Source organism: Heptranchias perlo, chromosome 17 (genome assembly GCF_035084215.1).
Source record: "Heptranchias perlo isolate sHepPer1 chromosome 17, sHepPer1.hap1, whole genome shotgun sequence".
NCBI classification, from domain to species: Eukaryota; Metazoa; Chordata; class Chondrichthyes; order Hexanchiformes; family Hexanchidae; genus Heptranchias; species Heptranchias perlo.
In genome coordinates this window covers 2,068,389-2,086,686 of record NC_090341.1, presented here as the reverse complement: position 1 = coordinate 2,086,686, position 18,298 = coordinate 2,068,389, and the positions used below count along the sequence as shown (strand labels likewise).

The 18,298-nt window shown below is 50.3% G+C and overlaps 1 protein-coding gene across 1 annotated transcript in view; it reads left to right on the top strand.

Moving 5' to 3' along the window:
* Nucleotides 1–868: 868 nt before the first annotated feature.
* LOC137333964 (sodium- and chloride-dependent creatine transporter 1-like) overlaps nucleotides 869–18,298 on the top strand; it is a 146,861-nt gene continuing 129,431 nt past the window's right edge. The window contains exon 1 of the mRNA XM_067998335.1: nucleotides 869–1,134. Within this exon, the coding sequence (XP_067854436.1) occupies nucleotides 1,104–1,134 (31 nt within the window). The 5' untranslated portion in view covers nucleotides 869–1,103. The remainder of the gene's footprint in view (nucleotides 1,135–18,298) is intronic.

Here is an 18,298-nt window from a genome sequence, read left to right as displayed (position 1 = left end):
CATGAAGTGTTTTGATACAGTAAATAAGGAGAAACTGTTTCCAGTGGCACGAGGGTCGGTGACCAGAGGGCACAGATTTAAGATAATTGGCAAAAGAACCAGAGGGGCGATGAGGAGAATTTTTTTACGCAGTGAGTTGTTCTGATCTGGAATGCGCTGCCTGAAAGGGCGGTGGAAGCAGATTCAATAATAACTTTCAAAAGGGAATTGGATAAATACTTAAAGGGGGAAAATTTGCAGGGCTATGGGGTAAGAGCAGGGGAGTGGGACTAATTGGATAGCTCTTTCAAAGAGCTGGCACAGGCACGGTGGGCCGAATGGCCTCCTCCTGTGATATAAGATTCTATTATCCTATGAAATTCTATGTAATATTTCTGTATCAGACACTGATGTACCTGCTGAGCATTCCTGCCATCGAGTGTTTTTATTGCGTGTATTGTACTCTGGAATGAGGACATACCAAACCATCAATTCAACTGTGATCTTAAATTTCAAGTTTAAAAAAAAATCTTATTTTATTATTTTAGACTTGATCTTAAAGATGTGAAGCATTTATCTTGTGTGTTGCAGCACTGATTATGGTCTAATCCCTTCTCTCTGCAATCTAATCGTCCTGCCTTTGCTGCTTTTATTGTTGCAGTATTAGGCCTGTAGGTTACGCATTATTTTCTGTCTTTGTTGGGGAGCTTGGAGCTTGTGGTTTCAGTGTAAGGTCTCTGTAATCACAGATCTGCAAAAACAGCCACAGACTACAAGTTCCAGAGCGCAGCAGGAGCCAATGAGGAGGCTGGTGGGTGTTTCCCCAGCCTGAGCTGCTGTATGAAAGGCTAGTTGAGTGTTGTGTGAATGTGAGACAGTGTCTGATGGAGGACAGCGAAGGAGGCAGTACCAGATCCAGCAGCAGGACCAGCACCAACAGCACCTCTCGCTCGGCTCCGCAGTCTCTCGGTGTCACTCTTGCTGAGACGAGCATTCCCCCTCACCCCAGACTCCAGCTTCGATGAGATTCTTCAGGCTTACCTTCAAGTGTTTCGTCGATTGCTTCTGAAATCTTCCAACCCGCTGCCTTTGTGTTTAAATCATCTCAGACCCATTTTTGCACCATGTTATCAGCCCCAGACCAGCTTCATTCAGGTACGTGCTGTGCACAGGCTGTCTGTCCACAGCAATCACACCAGCACATTCTCACTGTCACGGATTGTAACTGAACAATATTTTTATGCTGACTCTCTAAATATATCTGGGTTTAATTTCCATGTAATTAATTAACAGCATTGTTTTAAATCAGAGGGAGTGGGAGAGCTGTTGTTTGGATTATTTGATTGATGCCAAGGGAAATTCCAGGGGAAATTAAGTCCCCCTTTTTTTTAAATATATGGTGTGGTTCTGTAGACGGTGCACTCACTGAGAAATAGGAGTCGAGTGAGTGTGATGGGCTGTTAAATACTCACAGCATTCTCACCTTTTGTGAGAGATCCATAAATACACCACAACACAGGTGCATCTCAAATCTGTCAGTTGGTGAATTAAAAAAAAACAGCATAAATATGAATTTCACTTGTCTGGAAATGATTGCACCCTTATTAGTATTTATACGGCAAATTCGCAAGGCTTGCCTGTTTAATGGTTTGAATGTTGCAGCAATTTCTCCTTGTCTGAATCGCTCGTGTGATGATCCTGAACCACTTTATAATCTCTGATTTTGTGGGCAGTTTTTGCACTCTGGCCTGTCTCCCTGCACCCTCCGTTAATGCAGTGCATCCTGATTTCACCTTCATACCGAGCACAGTCTAAAACCCAGTGGCAGCTTCAAAGTATTGTCAGTGCCTGCAGTCCGGTAACTGCCGGAGTTCCATTCATTACCTTCTCTCCTTTCCCCCCATTTTCCTCGTCCCCTCTGCCATTCCCAGCTCTGACTATACCCACCGAGCTAACCTCGACCTGTATCTCAACTCCATTTACCCTCCTTGATTCCGTAACCCTTAATCCCCTTACCCAACAAAAATTTATCAATCTCAGTTTTGAAATTTTCAATTGACCCCCAGCCTCAACAGCGTTTTGGGGGAGAGAGTTCCAGATTCCCACTCCCCTTTGTGTGAAGAAATGCTTCCTGACATCACCCCTGAATGGCCTGGCTCTAATTTTAAGATTATTCCCCCTTGTTCTGGACTCCCCCCACCAGAGGAAATAGTTTCTCTCTATCTCCCCTATCGAATCCTTTAATCATCATAAAAACCTCAATTAGATCACCCCTTAATCTTCTATACTCGAGGGAACACAAGCCCAGTCTCTGCAAACTGTCCTCATAATTTAACCCTTTAAGCCCCGGTATCATTGTGGTGAAGCTGCATTGCACCTCTTCCAAAGCCAGTATGTCCTTCCGGAGGTGCGGTGCCCAGAACAGAACACGGTATCTCCAGATGGGGTCTGACCAGAGCTCTGTACAACTGTTAGCTATAAGAGAGAGATCAGGGGACCAAGGTTCAAATCCAGCTCAGGATAAATGGGTGAAACTCTCTTCTGATGTTGGACTGCGATGGCCCAACATGACATGAGTTTAGCCAACTTCCATCCTGATCTTACTGGGCAGAGGCGCACAGCACAAAATGATCCCAAATTTACCATTAATTGGGAATGAATTTGGCAAACTTATCCAGAAAGGTCACAGGGTGTCGAGTGTGGAAGGGAGAAATTTGGAGCAATTGGGGAGGTCTTCTGAGTTTGAGATGAGATACAATGTTAGGCCAGCAGGAATGAAGTTTTCTTCTGCAGTTAATCTGTGATGTACCTGCCCTGGGAGTGTTTGATGGGACAGTATAGAGGGAGCTTTACTCTGTATCTAACCCGTGCTGTACCTACCCTGGGAGTGTTTGATGGGACATTGTAGAGGGAGCTTTACTCTGTATCTAACCCTATACCTGCCCTGGGAGTGTTTGATGGGACAGTGTAGAGGGAGCTTTACTCTGTATCTAACCCTGTACCTGCCCTGGGAGTGTGTGATGGGACAGTGTAGAGGGAGCTTTACTCTGTATCTAACCCTGTAGCTGCCCTGGGAGTGTTTGATGGGACAGTGTAGAGGGAGCTTTACTCTGTATCTAACCCTGTACCTGCCCTGAGAGTGTTTGATGGGACAGTGTAGAGGGAGCTTTACTCTATATCTAACCCTGTACCTGCCCTGGGAGTGTTTGATGGGACAGTGTAGAGGGAGCTTTACTCTGTATCTAACCCTGTAGCTGCCCTGGGAGTGTTTGATGGGACAGTGGATATCTGAAGTGGGAACGTGTTTGATTCCCTCACTTTAATAAACTTAGTGATTATCGCTCTAGTTGTAATTTTTCTTGGCTCTGCTGGTTGCTTCCCCTTAGATCAGGAGCTCAGCGCTGAGGAGACTCGAGGCACAAATCCCCAGCTCTGACTCACTGTACCTTGGTGGTATTGACAACACTTACACAGCTTTTTAATTCTCGTCATGATTTTCCAAGTAATGTCTGTTGGAGGAAAGACTTCCCAGTTTAGATGTCAGTGACGCAGTGGATGACGTGGATGGATGAGTGTTGGAGCATTTTCCCTTCCCTTCCAATGGTTTTGCACGGCTGATTTTGATTTCACGCAGTTCAAAGCTTTTATCTTCAAGGTCTCTCAGTCCCTCACCCACTGTCCACCATTTTCTTTCTCTCCCGATTTAATGCAGTTGAGTTTTGATATGGTGGATCAGTTCTGACGTGATTTTGGTAATAAGGACATCGACTGTAAAATTGTCAAGTTCCAGTGCAAAAATATAAAGCAGCAGTTACATTAGCAAGGGAAACGGGGCTGCCTGGATTGGGCCCTGGTTACAGGCTGTGGGCTCCGAAGAGTCGTAATCACTGCACACAAATAATCTCACAGGAGGTCCATAAATCAGGAGCTGGGACCTGCAGGGAGTTTCTCTGCTGCTCACTGGAACACACTCACTGCCTCTCACATCGAAACAGTGGGCTGTGACCCATTCCCAGTATCTCAACCCCAGCAGGGTACAGGCACTGCCAGATCCCTCAGTCAAAGCCCATCAAAGGGCTTCTTCAACCCTTGGCTGTTTCTGGGTTTTAGTTCCCATGAGGCGATGAGGTGTCCAAGCATCTCCGTTGGCACATACGCTGCCTGGTAAGGTCCTGAACCCTCCCACGCAGAGCAGGAGAGGTCCAGGCTGCATCCCCGGCCTGACCTGAGTGAGCTGATCTCAGTCAAGGCAGAAGTGGGAAGTCTACAATTGGTTTGGGAAACTGTGCATAATAGGGGAAAGACCAGCCAGGGTCCCTGCTCCTGATTCTTATCTGGTGACCCTCGCTGGAGAGGGCATGTACAGGCAAGGAAAGACTTGGCTGTGCTGCCTGCCATTGTTGGAAAGCCAGCCATCAGAGAGAGAGAGAGAGAGAGAGAAACAGAGAGACCGAGAGAGAGAGAGACTGAGACCAAGAGAGAGAGAGACTGAGACCGAGAGAGAGAGAGACTGAGACCGAGAGAGAGAGAGACTGAGACTGAGAGAGAGACACAGAGACAGAGAGAGAGAGACAGAAACAGAGAGACCGAGAGAGAGAGACTGAGACCGAGAGAGAGAGAGACTGAGACCGAGAGAGAGAGAGAGACTGAGACCGAGAGAGAGAGACTGAGACAGAGACAGAGAGAGAGAGACACACACAGAGAGACCGAGAGAGAGAGAGACTGAGACCGAGAGAGAGACTGAGACTGAGAGAGAGAGACACACACAGAGAGACCGAGAGAGAGAGACAGAGGGAGAGAGAGAGACAGAGACCGAGATAGAGAGGGAGAGGAAGAGAGAGAGATAGAGAAGTAAAGGAGGACTGAGAGACAGCCACAGAGAGAGAGGGGCACACAGAGACAAACAGACAGAGGCAGAGACACAGAGAGATAGAAATGAAGGAGGACAGAGACACAGAGAGTGAGAGAGAGAAGTGGAGAAAGAGAATTGAAGAAGAGAAGGAAAAGGACACAAGCAAAGAGGAGGGACAGAATTGAAGTAGGAGAGAGAAATGAAGGGCAGAGGAAAGTGGAGGTAGAGAGCGAGAGAGAGAAGCTGAAGAGAGAGAGAAATGAAGGAAGTGGATTTGGTCATGGTCCAAAGACTGCTGAGTAGATTGGGGCTGCCGTTTAATAATGATTCTGCCTGACGGGGAAATCACTCAATCAGTCGCAGCTCACTCACTATTTGAGACACAGCCCTCCTGCTCCGGGTTGCAGACTCCCGCTCTCCAATATCTACCTCCGTGATTGCCTTCCCGTTTAATAATACATTGAAAAGAATTAAAATGATGCAGCAATTCAGAGAGATTTGGTTGTGCTGCTTTCTGTCAGGCCGAGGTCTCCCATCACTCGGGTAAACATCTGGGAAATGAGCCTTACTAGACGGAGGATTTAGCATTCAAATCTCCAGAAAAGTCAGAGCTTTTGCAAAAAGTCATCCTGTTTACCATAAACCTGTCGACTCAAAGCTGTGGGGCTGAAACAACCAAATCTTCCAGCCTTATTTTAAAAAATTAATTCTGGGGATGTGGGCATCGCTGGCAAGGCTGGCATTTATTGCCCATCACCTAGTTACCCCTGAAAAGGTGGTGGTGGTGAGCTGCCTCCTTGCACCACTAGTAGCGGGTTTGATACAACTGAGGGGCCACTTCACAGGAGCAGTTAGGAATCAGCCATGTTGGGTCTGGGTCTGGAGTCACATAGAGGCCCAGACCGGGTAAGGACGGCAGGTTTCCTTCCCTAAAAGGGACATTAGTGAGCTTCTGACTCAGAGGCGAGAGTGCTACCACTGAGCCACTGTGTCACTGCCCAAGCTGAGAGCCAGTCGATGCTTTGCACCTAACGTTATGTGACAGACACTTAACATTGAAACTGTTCAACACAGCAACTCCTGCAGGCGGGACAGGCACTGCAGGGAAACGCTGACACTTTTCGAATGCAGTTTCCCACGGGGGCCGTCCGAGCTGGGAGTTTGCAATGTATTTTTAAATAGAACGTCACAACCCAATCAGAACTTTTAATATAGGGTAGAGGCCGAGAGGACGGTGAAGTGAATTTTCTTTCAGTGAGAAAGACGCATAATTGGAGATGTTCAGCAGGTCAGTCACATCTGGAAGGGAAGCCAGGAGTTGAGGTTTTGAATGGGACCCATTGTCAGAAACACTGATTGGGGAGGAAGGAGATTCAACCCCAAGCATTGATGGTGCTTCTCTCTCGGGCGCTGTGTATCTCCACCAGCCTGTAACCATTTACATCTGGTGCATGCGTCCTACTCCCCATCCCACCCTCCCCCTCAACCCCCCTCTCCCCACTCCCCCTCACCCTCCTCCCCTCACTCCCTCTGCCCCACTCCCTCTCCCTCACTCCCCCTCAACCCTCCTCTCCCCACTCCCCCTCACCCTCCTCCCCTCACTCCCTCTCCCTCACTCCCTCTCCCTCACTCCCCCTCCCCCACTCCCCCTCAACCCCCCTCTCCCCACTCCCCCTCACCCTCCTCCCCTCACTCCCTCTCCCCTCCCCCTCAACCCCCCTCTCCCCACTCCCCCTCTCCCCACTCCCCCTCACCCTCCTCCCCCACTCCCTCTGCCCCACTCCCTCTGCCCCACTCCCTCTGCCCCACTCCCTCTCCCCCACTCCCTCTCCCTCACTCCCTCTCCCTCACTCCCCCTCCCCCACTCCCCCTCCCCCTCAACCCCCCTCACCCTCCTCCCCTCACTCCCTCTCCCCCTCCCCCTCAACCCCCCTCTCCCCACTCCCCCTCCCCCTCCTCCCCCACTCCCTCTGCCCCACTCCCCCTCCCCCACTCCCCCTCCCCCACTCCCCCTCCCCCACTCCCCCTCAACCCCCCTCACCCTCAATCCCCCTCTCCCCACTCCCCCTCACCCTCGTCCCCTCACTCCCTTCTCCCCACACTCCCCCTCCACTCCATTCCCCCTCCACATTCACCCCCTCGCCCCCTCCCCTTCCCCATTCACCCCTCTCCTCCTCCCCCTCAACTCCTCTCCCTCCTCCAACCCTGCCCCCACTCCCTCTCCCCCACTCCCCCTCCCCCACTCCCACTCCCCCTACCGAACTCCCCTCCCCCACTGCCCCTCCTCCCACTGCCCCTCCTCCCACTCCCCCTCCTCCCACTCCTCCACCCCCACTCCCCCTCACTCCCTCCTCTCCCACTACCCCTGCCCTCACTTTCCCTCCCCTCACACCTCACCCCCACTCCCCCTTCCCCCCCACCCCATGAACCAATCAGGCTGTTGGTCCAGTCTAATCACAAATGAAGGTTTTTAAAGGGCGAGACGGTTCAGAGAATCTTTGTGGAATCTTAGTTTTTATCTGTCAAACGCCCTGTGGCCTAAATACAGCTGGAATGCAGCCTGAATCGTCTCAGGCCTATCAATATTGGTATTGAACGAATGGAGTCAGGGTTCAGGGCGGGCAGTCAGACATCTCTCTGGAGAATACTGGCAGCGGTGTTAACCCTTCAACAGCTGGTGTGGTACTGAGTTCCCCCAGACCAGAAGGTGCCTGGTCCAATCCCTGGTCTGGGAAGGTTGGCTGGTTGCAGCTAAGGTGGTAATAAGGCCGTGAGAACTCTCCAACCTCCAACCTCCACTCTCCACTCTACTCTCCACAGTCCTATCCACTCTCCACTCTCTACTCTCCACTCTCCACTCTCCTCTCTACACTCCACTCTCTATACTCCACTCTCTACACTCCACTCTCTACTCTCTACACTCCATTCTCTACTCTCCACTCCCCACTCTACACTCCGCTCTCTACACTCCACTGTCCACTCTCTACTGTCCACTCGCTACACTCCACTCTCCACTCGCGACACTCCACTCTCCACTCAACTCTCCACTCTCCTCTCCACTGTCCACTCTCTACTCTCTACTCTCCACTGTTCACTCTCCACTCTTTATTCTCCATTGTCCACTCTCCACTGTTCACTCTCTACTCTCTACTCTCCACATGCTAGAGATTGAATAATAATTTTCAAAAAGGGAATTGGATAAATACTTGAAAAGGAAAAATTTGCAGGGCTATGGGGAAAGAGCAGGGGAGTGGGACTAATTGGTTAGCTCTTTCAAAGAGCTGGCACAGGCACGATGGGCTGAATGGCCTCCCCCTGTGCTGTAAGATTCTATGATTCTACAAAATTCTAGGTATTATTTCTGCATCAGACACTGATTTACCTGCTGTGGATTTCTGGTATTTAGTGTTTTTAATATGTGTATTGTACTCTGAAATGAGGGTAGACCAGTCGAGGTGTATTGACTGTTGTTTTGTAGAAAGGAGGGAGAGAAAACAGGGAACTACAGGCCGGTTAGCCTGACATCAGTCGTTGGGAAAATGCTGGAATCCATTATTAAGGAAGTGGTAACAGGGCACTTCGAAAATCATAATATGATTAGGCAGAATCAACATGGTTTTATGAAAGGAAAATTGTGTTTAGAGTTTTTTTGAGGATGTAACTAGCAGGGTGGATAAAGGGGAACCAGTGGATGTCGTATATTTGGATTTCTAAAAGGCATTCGATAAAGTGCCACATAAAAGATTGTTACACAAGATAAGGGCTCATGGGGTTGAGGGTAATATATTAGCATGGATAGACAATTGGTTAACGGACAGAAAACAGAGAGTAGGGATAAATGGGTCATTTTCAGGTTGTCAGGCTGTAACTAGTGGGGTGCCGCAAGGATCAGTGCTTGGGCCTCAGCTATTTACAATCTATATTAATGACTTAGATGATGGGACCGAGTGTAATGTATCCAAGTTTGCTGACGATACAAAGCTAGGTGGGAAAGTAAGCTGTGAGGAGGACACAAAGAGTCTGCAAAGGGATATAGACAGGTTAAGTGAGTGGGCAAGAAGGTGGCAGATGGAGTATAATGTGGGGAAATGTGAGGTTATTCACTTTGGTAGGAAGAATAGAAAAACAGAATTTTTTTAAATGGTGAGAAACTATTAAATGTTGCTGTTCAAAGAGACTTGGGTATCCTCGTACAAGAAACACCAAAGTTAGCATGCAGATACATGCAAGCAATTAGGAAAGCAAATGGTATGTCGGCATTTATTGCAAGGGGCTGGAGTACAAGAGCAGGGAAGTCTTACTGCAATTGCACTGGGCTTTGGTGAGACCTCACCTGGGGTACTGTGTACAGTTTTGGTCTCCTTATCTAAGGCGGTGCAACGAAGGTTCACTAGATTGATTCCTGGGATGAGAGGATTGTCCTATAAGGAGAGATTGAGTAGAATGGGCCTATACTCTCTGGAGTTTAGAAGAATGAGAAGTGATGTCATTGAAACATATAAGATTCTGAGGGGGCTTGACAGGGTAGATGCTGAGAGGCTGTTTCCCCCGGCTGGAGAGTCTAGAACTAGGGGGCATAGTCTCAGGATAAGGGGTCGGACATTTAAGACTGAGATGAGTAGGAATTTCTTCACTCAGAGGGTTGTGAATATTTGGAATTCTCTACCCCAGAGGGCTGTGGATGCTGAGTCAGAGTATATTCAAGACTGAGATCGATTGATTTTTGGACTCTAAAGGAATCAGGGGATATGGGGATTGGACGGGAAAGTTGAGGTCAAAGATCAGCCATGATCTGATTGAATGGCGGAGCAGGCTCGAGGGGCCGTATGGCCTACTCCTGCTCCTATTTCTTATGTTTTATGTTCAAACATAGCAACCATTTTGCACACAACATCCCATAAACAGTCATTCTCCAGTTCTTGCTTCCTGTTTACTTGGGTCTATTTTTCTCATTGAAAGACAGAAAGACTTGCATTTTTATAGAGCCTTTCACGACCTCAGGACGTCCCAACACACTTCACAGCCAGTGAAGTACAGGCAAGAAGTGAGAGTGTGCAGTTTCCTTCAGTCTTGCCTAGAATTCCCCATCGTGTCGAAATGAGTAGCGAGGCTCGAGTTGAACAGAGTAAGTGTTTGCAATCGTTTGGTTTATTTTTCCAGCGCAGGCTGTTAACCAGTGGTTGGGAGTTCAGTTCCACGTCAAAGAGAACAAATCAGCTGATTAATTGAACTGAAAAATGAAGTGCAAGTAGAAGAATCCTGCAAAGACTGAGGAATAATGCTGGGAGAACAGAGGGGAAAATAGATGAAAACTTTCCCACAGAGGGTTATTAGAACAGGGGATGTTTTACCACAAAGGGGCTAGAGGGAGAATGAACCTCTACATCAGGGCATGAGACCTGACACCAGGTCTGTAACAACCTCTCTTGCCTCACTTTGCTTTGACCCCAGAATCAGCACAGAAGGAGGCCATTCAGCCCATCGTGCCTGTGCCAGCTCTTTGAAAGAGCTATCCAATTAGTCCCACTCCCACTAATAGAGTGTTGGCCTTTATCTCAAGAGGGGTGCAAGTGATGTTCCAGTTGTACAGAGCTCTGGTCAGACCCCTCCTGGAGACTGTGTTCAGTTCTGGGCACCGCCCCTCAGGAAGGATATATTGGCCTTGGAGGGGGTGCAGCGCAGATTCACCAGAATGATACCGGGGCTAAAAGGGTTAAATTACGAGGACAGGTTGCACAGACTGGGCTTGTATTCCCTCGAGTATAGAAGATTAAGGGGTGATCTAATTGAGGTGGTTAAGATGATTAAAGGATTTGATAGGGTAGATAGAGAGAAACTATTTCCTCTGGTGGGGGGAGTCCAGAACAAGGGGGCGTAACCTTAAAATTAGAGCCAGGCCGTTCAGGGGTGATGTCAGGAAGCACTTCTTCACACAAAGGGGAGTGGGAATCTGGAACTCTCTCCCCCAAAAAGCTGTTGAGGCTGGGGGGGGTCAATTGAAAATTTCAACACTGAGATGGATTGATTTTTGTTGGGTAAGGGGGATTAAGGGTTATGGAACCAAGGCGGGTAAATGGAGTTAAGATACAGATCAGCCATGATCTAACTGAATGACAGAACAGGCTCGAGGGGCTGAATGGCCTCCTCCTGCTCTTGTGTTCCTATGAGGAGGAGAAACAGAGAAGAGAAAGTTGGAGAGGAGAGAGACAGGGGAAGAGAGAGAGAGAGGGAGATATCCTGGAACATACGGCAAACTCTGCCTCCCAGTAGAATCTTTGCCCTGATTTAAAATTTTTTTGAAAGTCTAACCTAACTAGAAAGCTTTTTTAAAACTAAAACTGCTCCCGTCAGGGGAATAGTATTCCATCAGTTTCTGTGCTTTTGACTGAATGAGTTCAGGAACCCAATCCTTTTCAGACATACTGGATATGCTGCCCAGTCAGATGCTGAGACAATAAACCGCCTTGTTTCTGCTCTGTGCTATTTTCTGCCGTGTAACCTCAAACCTCCTGGAAATTAGTACCTGTACTCGGTCTAGAAACACTTTCGAATCAGATTCCTTTGACTCGGGGATTGGCTGCGTGAGCTGTTAAACAACGGGACAGAGGGGCAGTGAGAAGGTTTGCATTATCCCCACAATTACACATCGCCTTGTGACTGCACTGCAGATTATTGTGAGACTCACAGCCGCCTGTCTTGTGTGAGATTAGCAGAGGTGAGGAGGACGTCACAATGACTCGTGACCCACACTGCAGAGCTGTTCTACCTCCTGATTTATTTGGCTTTTATCTCTCAGTAAGTGACTGGGGAACGAGCAGTCTCCACACAGACTGAGCCTGTGATACCTCGCCCTGCGATTCCAGACACAGAATACAGTCAGAAACATCCTGCAAAATACTCACAGCGCCCGTCTGATTCACAAACACTCGACCTGTTTTATAAACAGACCAGGATCGAAATAATTTCTACATTTGTACTCATCACAGTTTAGAAAAACAGTACAACTAATTCCTTAAACTGTGTGGGGGAATCCCAGACACAGACCCCCGTCCCATCACTGGGGGAATCCCAGACACAGACCCCCGTCTCATCACTGTGTGTGGGGGAATCCCAGACACAGACCCCCATCCCATCACTGGGGGAATCCCAGACACAGACCCCCGTCTCATCACTGTGTGGGGGAATCACAGACACAGACTCCCGTCCCATCACTGAGGGAATCCCAGACACAGACCCCCATCCCATCACTGGGGGAATCCCAGACACAGACCCCCGTCCCATCACTGGGGGAATCCCAGACACAGACCCCCGTCCCATCACTGTGTGTGGGGGAATCCCAGACACAGACCCCCATCCCATCACTGGGGGAATCCCAGACACAGACCCCCGTCCCATCACTGGGGGAATCCCAGACACAGACCCCCGTCCCATCACTGGGGGAATCCCAGACACAGACCCCCGTCCCATCACTGGGGGAATCCCAGACACAGACCCCCGTCCCATCACTGGGGGAATCCCAGACACAGACCCCCGTCCCATCACTGGGGGAATCCCAGACACAGACCCCTGTCCCATCACTGGGGGAATCATGGACACATGGACTAATAGTCATGTACAATTGTTACAAGATCAAACCAAACATACTTTGCCTGAGTGTGTGTTGTTACCAAGGAATAACTCTTTCGAGGTACGTGCCCTGTGTCCTATGTGTAGCTCGACACCATCCAAGATAAAGCAGCCTGCTTGATAGGCACCCCATCCACCACCCTAAACATTCACTCCCTTCACCACCGGCGCACTGTGGCTGCAGTGTGTACCATCCACAGGATGCACTGCAGCAACTCGCCAAGGCTTCTTCGACAGCACCTCCCAAACCCACGACCTCCACCACCTAGAAGGACAAGAGCAGCAGGCACATGGGAACAACACCACCTGCACGTTCCCCTCCGAGTCACACACCATCCCGACTTGGAAATATATCGCCGTTCCTTCATCGTCGCTGGGTCAAAATCCTGGAACTCCCTTCCTAACAGCACTGTGGGAGAACCGTCACCACACGGACTGCAGCGGTTCAAGAAGGCGGCTCACCACCACCTTCTCAAGGGCAATTAGCGATGGGCAATAAATGCCGGCCTCGCCAGCGACGCCCACATCCCATGAACAAATAAAAAAAAAAAACTTGCCCCTGCGGTGCGAGGCAGCAACAAGTTTGAAAGGACGAGAAAAGGTGAAAAGGTACATCAGGAAATCACAGTCAGGCGACACCAAGTTTGGGTTTTAAGAACCTGGAGACTGCAGGGGGAGGGAAGGCTTTCAACAGGTTTGCAAAGCTGGGAAAGACCGAGTATAGGAGACAGTGCAACAAGTCTTGATTTCAACAGAGTGAAGGTAGGGAGTGAGGGTACGGAGTGAAGGTACAGAGCGACGATAGGGAGTGAGGGTATGGACTGAGGATAGGGAGTGAGGGTAGGGAGTGGCGGTAGGGAGTGAGGGTAGGGAGTGAGGGTACGAAGTGAGGGTGTGGAGCAAGGATACGGAGTGAGGATAGGGAGTCAGGGCGTGGAGTGAGGATAGGGAATGTGGATAGGGAATGCAGATACAGAGTGAGGATAGGGAGTTAGGACGTGGAGTGAGGACGTGGAGTGCAGATAGGGAGTGAGAATAGGGGGTGAGGAAAGGGATTGAGGATAGGGAGTGGGGTTGCGGAGTGAGGATAGGGAGTGAGGGTGCGGAGTGAGGGTACAGAGTGAGGGTGCGGAGTGAGAGTGAGGATAGGGAGTGAGGATAGGGAGTGGGGTGCAGAGTGAGGGTGCGGAGTGAGAGTGAGGATAGGGAGTGAGGATAGAGAGTGAGGGTAGGGAGTGGGGTGCAGAGTGAGGCTGTGGAGTGAGGATAGGGAGTGAGGGTATGGAGTGTGGATACAGGGTGAGCATAGGGAGTGAGGGTGGAGAGTAATGGTGCAGAGTGAGGACAGGGAGTGAGGGTGCAGAGTGAGGGAGTTAGGCTACGGAGTGAGGATAGGGAGTGAGGATAGGAACATAACATGAGAAATAGGAGCAGGAGTAGGCCATTCGGCCCCTCGAGCCTGCTCCGCCATTCAATCAGATCATGGCTGATCTTCAACCTCAACTCCACTTTCCCGCCCGATCCCCATATCCCTTGATTCCCCTCGAGTCCAAAAATCCATCGATCTCAGTCTTGAATATATTCAACAACTGAGTATCCACAGCCCTCTGGGGTAGAGAATTCCAAAGATTCACAACCCTCTGAGTGAAGAAATTCCTCCTCATCTCAGTCCTAAATGTCCGACCCCTTATCCTGAGACTACGCCCCCTGGTTCGAGACTCTCCAGCCAGGGGGAAACAGCCTCTCAGCATCTACCCTGTCAAGCCCCCTCAGAATCTTATATGTTTCAATGAGATCTGAGCTTGATATTCCTGTTTCCACACTGCCCTGTATCTAACGACACGATAGTATAACCCAGGGACACATCAACAGTTCCCGTTTTAAACTGAACTGGATATTCGTGTTTCTGGGCTGCCCTTTAACCTAACAATAAGAGAGAGTAAACCAGGGATACGACAATAATTCCCCTTATAATCTGAACTGGATTTTCATGTTTCTGCACCGTCCAATATCTAACAATACGACAGTGTAACCCAGGGGTGCAACAATAGTTCCCCCTTATAATCAGGGAGTGAGGACACGGAGGAAGATGGGGGTGAGGGTATGGAGCGAGGGTATGGAGCGAGGGTAGGGAGCGAGGGTATGGAGCGAGGGTATGGAGCGAGGGTAGGGAGCGAGGGTATGGAGCGAGGGTACAGAGCGAGGGGGGTAAGGAGCGAGGGTGCAGAGCGAGGGTAGGGAGCGAGGGTAGGGAGCGAGGGTAGGGAGCGAGGGTATGGAATGAGGGTGCAGAGCGAGGGTATGGAATGAGGGTGCGGAGCGAGGTTACGGAACGAGGGTGCGGAGCGAGGGTAGGGAACGAGGGTAGGGAACGAGAGAGCGGAGCGAGGGTATGGAACGAGGGTAGGGAGCGAGGGTGGGGAGCAAGGGTACAGAGCGAGGGTAGGGAGCGAGGGTAGGGAATGAGAGAGTGGAGCGAGGGTAGGGAGCGAGGGTACGGAGCGAGGGTGGGGAGCAAGGGTACGGAGCGAGGGTAGGGAGCGAGGGTACGGAGCGAGGGTGGGGAGCAAGGGTACGGAGCGAGGGTAGGGAGCGAGGGTAGGGAATGAGAGAGTGGAGCGAGGGTGGGGAGCGAGGGTGCGGTGCGAGGGTAGGGAGCGAGGGTAGGGAATGAGAGAGTGGAGCGAGGGTAGGGAGCGAGGGTAGGGAGCGAGGGTAAGGAATGAGAGAGTGGAGCGAGGGTAGGGAGCGAGGGTAGGGAGCGAGGGTAAGGAATGAGAGAGTGGAGCGAGGGTGGGGAGCAAGGGTGCGGTGCGAGGGTGGGGAGCGAGGGTGGGGAGCGAGGATGCGGAGCGAGGGTGCGGAGCGAGGGTGGGGAGCGAGGGTGCGGAGCGAGGGTGCGGAGCGAGGGTGCGGAGCGAGGGTGGGGAGCGAGGGTGCGGAGCGAGGGTGCGGAGCGAGGGTGGGGAGCGAGGGTGCGGAGCGAGGGTGGGGAGCGAGGGTACGGAACGAGGGTATAGAACGAGGGTATAGAACGAGGGTGGGGAGCGAAGGTGCGGAGCGAGGGTGGGGAGCGAGGGTGGGGAGCGAGGGTACGGAATGAGGGTGGGGAATGAGGGTGGGGAGCGAGGGTGGGGAGCGAGGGTGCGGAGCGAGGGTGGGGAGCAAGGGTGCGGAGCGAGGGTGGGGAGCGAGGGTACGGAGCGAGGGTACGGGGCGAGGGTACGGAGCGAGGGTGGGGGGCGAGGGTAGGGAGCGAGGGTGGGGAGCGAGGGTACGGAGCGAGGGTGGGGAGCGAGGGTACGGAGCGAGGGTGGGGAGCGAGGGTGCGGAGCGAGGGTGGGGAACGAGGGTACGGAACGAGGGTATAGAACGAGGGTATAGAACGAGGGTGGGGAGCGAAGGTACGGAACGAGGTGCGGAGCGAGGATATGAAACAAGGGTATGAAGCGAGGATAGGGAGTGAGGATAGGGAGTGAGGATAGGGAGTGAGGATAGGGAGTGAGGATGCAGATACGGAGTGAGGATACAGAGTGAGGATACGGAGTGAGGATATGGAGTGAGGAGGTCAGATATTGATCAAACAGAGAGCCAGCAATGGCTGCGATGGAGAGAGAGGCTGGAGACATGGGGTGAGAGTGTGATGGTCTATGAGATGTCGAGCTTCCTATATCCTGTCTAGAGGGGCAAGAGATACTAGAAGATCCTCATAGGAACAGGAAGAGGCCATTCAGCCCTTGTTCCGCCATTTAATTAGATCATGGCTGATCTGTATCTTATCTCCATTTACCGCCTTGGTTCCGTAACCCTTAATCCCCTTACCCAACAAAAATCGATCAATCTCAGTTTGGAAAATTTCAATTGACCCCCAGCCTCAACAGCTTTCTGGGGGAGAGAGTTCCAGATTCCCACTCCCCTTTGTGTGAGGAAGTGCTTCCTGACATCACCCCTGAACGGCCTGGCTCTAATTTTAAGGTTCTGCCCCCTTGTTCTGGACTCCCCCCACCAGAGGAAATAGTTTCTCTCTATCTACCCTATCAAATCCTTTAATCATTTTAAACACCTCGATTAGATCACCCCTTAATCTTCTATACTCGAGGGAATACAAGCCTCTTCTGTGGAACCTGTCCTCATAATTTAACCCTTTTAGCCCCCGATATGGGAGCAGAATTTAAGTTTTGGATGGTATCCGACTTTATGAAGAGTGAGCGAGAGGAAGAGAAACAGTTGGCACAAAAAAGGAAACCTGACATCTTGGAACGAGGCATTTAAGCAGCAATGACTGAGACATCGATGCTCGGCTGTGGGGCCCTCATTACTGAAAGAGCTGCAGGATTTCATTTTGACCTGACGTTTTCTAAACTAAAGCAACAGGACCCAATTTCTTCTCAATAATTTTAAAAATTATATAGTTGAAAAGAGATATATAGGTGCTGCAATACTAGAGGCCTGCTGGGAATTCTGGCCATTTAGAGGCCTGATTACAAAATGGCCGCCCTAGCAACGTCAAGGCAAATACATTGATTTGTGTTTTAGAAAGACTCACTGTGAGTAAGGATGATTCCTCTTAACACCAATTGTTCAGGCAGTGTCCAACATTGCAATAAGTTCCGGTTGTAGTGATTTTAATTAAATTGTATGACTGCTTCAGGCACATTTTAGTCAGGAGCACCTGCTGGTTTTAGCTGGTTTAACTAAACCAATCTGGGATTGATGCTGACGGGAGATAAGAGCCAGTAGCAGTGAGCGGCCTCTTGGTTGCTATGACTTTAATTATTGAGGCGTTTACTGATATTAACTTAAATAGCAGAAGAACTTGCTGTGTTTTGCATTCTGACACATCATGTGACACGCAGCCTTTAACAACATTTCCTCATCAATTATTCCCGCTCAGGTCACACACTGACTGTGCGTCGTCGGACGTCCAGCTCCCAGTCCTGACAGGGATGCTCTGAGCCGGAAGCCAGTGGGTTCCTCGAGCCCGACAATCCATCTTCCAGCTCTGGACTCTTGTGCATCACCAACTCCCTTTGCCCCACCATTGGCGGCCGTGCTTTCAGCCATCTAGGCCCCAAGCTCTGGAATTCCCTCCCTAAACCTCTCCACCACTCGACCTCTCTCTCCTCCTTTATGACCATCCTTAAAATTCATCTCTTTAACGAAGCTATCTCCTTCTTTGGCTCAATGTTGATTTTTTGTCTGATTACGCCTCTGTGAAGCACCTTGGGATGTTTTTCTAATTTAGAAGCACTATATAAATGCAAGTAGTTGTTCAGTATAGTGACAACTATCTCCAATTCCTCCACAATCCCTCGCCTCTATTCCCCCAACCCCCACAACATAAGTCGGTTCCTGACACATGCTTACACTCCCGCAGTAGAGGACTAGAGTACAAGGGGGTAGAAGTTATGCTACAGCTATACAAAGCCCTGGTTAGACCACACCTGGAGTACTGGGTTCAGTTCTGGGCACCGCATGATGGCACCTGGACTCTAAGCGTTAAATTACGAGGAGAGATTACACGAGCCTGAGTTGTATTCCCTGGAATTTAGAATCGTAGAATCATAGAATGGTTACAGCACGGAAGGAGGCCATTCAGCCCATCGAGCCTGCGTCGACTCTCTGCAAGAGCAATCCAGCTAGTCCCACTCCCCCGCCCTTTCCCCGTAGCCCTGCAAATTTTTGCCCCTCAAGTACTTATCCAGTTCCCTTTTGAAGGCCATGATTGAATCTGCCTCCACCACCCCCTCGGGCAGTGCATTCCAGATCCTAACCACTCACTGTGTGAAAAAGTTTTTCCTCATGTCACCTTTGGTTCTTTTGCCAATTACCTTAAATCTG